The sequence below is a fragment of the Etheostoma cragini genome, chromosome 13, assembly GCF_013103735.1.
Source record: "Etheostoma cragini isolate CJK2018 chromosome 13, CSU_Ecrag_1.0, whole genome shotgun sequence".
Classification (NCBI taxonomy): Eukaryota; Metazoa; Chordata; class Actinopteri; order Perciformes; family Percidae; genus Etheostoma; species Etheostoma cragini.
This window is the reverse complement of record NC_048419.1, coordinates 26,078,200-26,080,673: the sequence shown is the minus strand read 5'-3', so window position 1 is coordinate 26,080,673 and position 2,474 is coordinate 26,078,200. Positions and strand designations below refer to the sequence as shown.

Below are 2,474 nucleotides of genomic sequence, written 5' to 3'. Positions count from 1 at the left end.
TATATATATATATATATCCTAGGTATAGGGTTAGGGATTCTTACAACATTCCTAACCCTAATAATAATAATAATAATAATAATAATAATAATAATAATTACCTCCTGGAGACGTCCATCAGGACTCCGGAAAACACCTTCTCCCCCCTCCGGAACGACACCACCAGCGCGTCATCGATGACGTGATCCAGGGAGACCCGGACCTCTGAGCCGGGACTCAGATCCTGCAGCCCGAGCTCCGGGTTCGGGTTCTCAGAGTCAAGGTTACAGGGTTCCGGGTGCACCGGGGTGTCCGTCGGCCCCGCCGGTTCCTGCAGGGACAGCCCCGTCCCGGGCCTCGGCTCCGGGTGCCCGGCCTCCGCGGCGGGTTCAGCGGAAGGGAGCGAGTGCAGGAACACGGCGGGGGACTGAGGGCTGTGCAGCTGGAGGTCGGCCGGGACCCCGGGGGAGAACCGGTCCAGGCTGACCAGTTCCGGGGGTAAGGTCTGGATCAGGTCTTGGATCAGGTCCTCGGTGTGTTTTCCCGCCGCGGACTCCGGCCTGACATGGCGGCGCTGCTCCGCGTCTGCTTCACCCTCCCCCCGCGGGATCTCCGCTGCTGCCCCGTCCAGCTCGCCCCATCCCACGGCGGGGTGGCCCGGCTCGGTCCGGCCCGGCTCGGCCCGGCCCGGTTCGGCCGAGCCCTCGTCGTCCGTCGCCGCGGTTATTGTTGTTGTCGGAACCGCTGCAGCTCCTGGCTCTGCAGCCACGGCCGCCATTTTCTTCCGCTGTGTTCTCCTGGCGCTGCTCACCCCGCCCCCACGACGCTGCCATCTGCGCAGGCGCACTGCCGTTGGCTGGGAGTCCTGCCACTCACAATGCGTCGCTGCGGAGCGTGCTCTCTGATTGGATGGCTGTGGGAGAGGGTGTGATGCGTCAGGCCACCGCCAGGGGCGAAATTGTTTCTGATCCGGGTTCATATTTAATCTAGAAATTGGGAAGTAACTCTGATATTTTGGTTATAATATAATATAATGTAACGTAATGTAATGTAATTGTATATAATATAATGTCAATAAATGATGTAAAACCTGATTTTGCAACACCTTATAATGTTAACTGTAAATAATGTATCATAATATTCCTTTAACTATGTAAATATCCACACTCCTAATATTTCTTTATTTATATTTCTACTATTTGTGCATCTGCAACACAGAGTTTCCCTTCGGGGATCAATAAAGTATTTCTGATTCTGATTCTGATTTGGGTTTTAATGTCAATAAATTATATAAACCCTGATATTTAGGGTTATAATTTCAATGAATTATATAAACACTGATATTTAGGGTTATTATGTCAATAAATGATAAATGATACTTTTACTGGAGTATCAGAAAACAACAGCACTCTGATATCATTCACAGATTTATTAGTGTTAGACTCGTATTGATTATGGATTCATTATAATAATACTTACAGGCTCCTTTAAAGGTCACCTTACATCCCATAATAAAAACAATAATAAATGAGTTATCCATCCCATAATGTTGTCTCTCTGTAAGGATCCATCCCATAATGTTGTCTCTCTGTAGGGATCCATCCCATAATGTTGTCTCTCTGTAGGGATCCATCCCATAATGTTGTCTCTCTGTAGGGATCCATCCCATAATGTTGTCTCTCTCTGTAGGGATCCATCCCATAATGTTGTCTCTCTCTGTAGGGATCCATCCCATAATGTTGTCTCTCTGTAGGGATCCATCCCATAATGTTGTCTCTCTCTGTAAGGATCCATCCCATAATGTTGTCAGACGGAATAATCATCTGAATCAGCAGAACTTTTATTGGACGCCGACTGAATAAAACTGAAGTTTCCTTCTACAGCTGAACACGCTTTGATTACACATTATCACTCTCATCTAATCAATAAATCTCTAATCAATAAATCTCTAATCAATAAATCTCTAATCAATAAATCTCTAATCAATAAATCTCTAATCAATAAATCTTTCAACAATAAATCTATCAACAAAAAATCTCTAATCAATAAATCTATCATCAATCATCTGAATCCAATCACTGAAACTAATTTAAAATATGATAACTGTTCTAAATTGGCACATTTTTGATTGGTCGAGAGATGGTCCAGGGGTCTCATTGGTCGAGGGATGGTGCAGGGGTCTTATTGGTCGAGGGAGAGTTCAGGCGTCTGATTGGTCGTGGGAGAGTTCAAGCGTCTGATTGGTCGAGGGGCGGTCCAGGCGTCAGATTGGTCGTGGGAGAGTTAAAACATCTGATTGGTTAAGAAAGAGTCCAGGCGTCTGATTGGTTGAGGGACGGTCCATGCGTCTGATTGGTCAAGGGAGAGTCCAAGTGTCTGATGGGTTGAGGGAGAGTTCAGGCGTCTGATTGGTCGAAGGGCGGTCCAGGCGTCAGATTGGTCGTGGGAGAGTTAAAACATCTGATTGGTTAAGAAAGAGTCCAGGCGTCTGATTG

The 2,474-nt window shown here is 46.8% G+C and overlaps 2 protein-coding genes across 2 annotated transcripts in view; both read right to left on the bottom strand.

Annotated features, from left to right (window-relative positions):
• Positions 1-997, bottom strand: part of pwwp2a (PWWP domain containing 2A) — a 4,536-nt gene extending 3,539 nt beyond the window's left edge. Inside the window, exon 1 of the mRNA XM_034890900.1 lies at positions 102-997. Within this exon, the coding sequence (XP_034746791.1) occupies positions 102-958 (857 nt within the window). The 5' untranslated portion in view covers positions 959-997. The remainder of the gene's footprint in view (positions 1-101) is intronic.
• A 1,282-nt stretch (positions 998-2,279) lies between these two features.
• oatx (organic anion transporter X) overlaps positions 2,280-2,474 on the bottom strand; it is a 13,481-nt gene continuing 13,286 nt past the window's right edge. The window contains exon 13 of the mRNA XM_034890898.1: positions 2,280-2,327. Coding sequence (XP_034746789.1) covers positions 2,280-2,327 — 48 coding nt within the window. The remainder of the gene's footprint in view (positions 2,328-2,474) is intronic.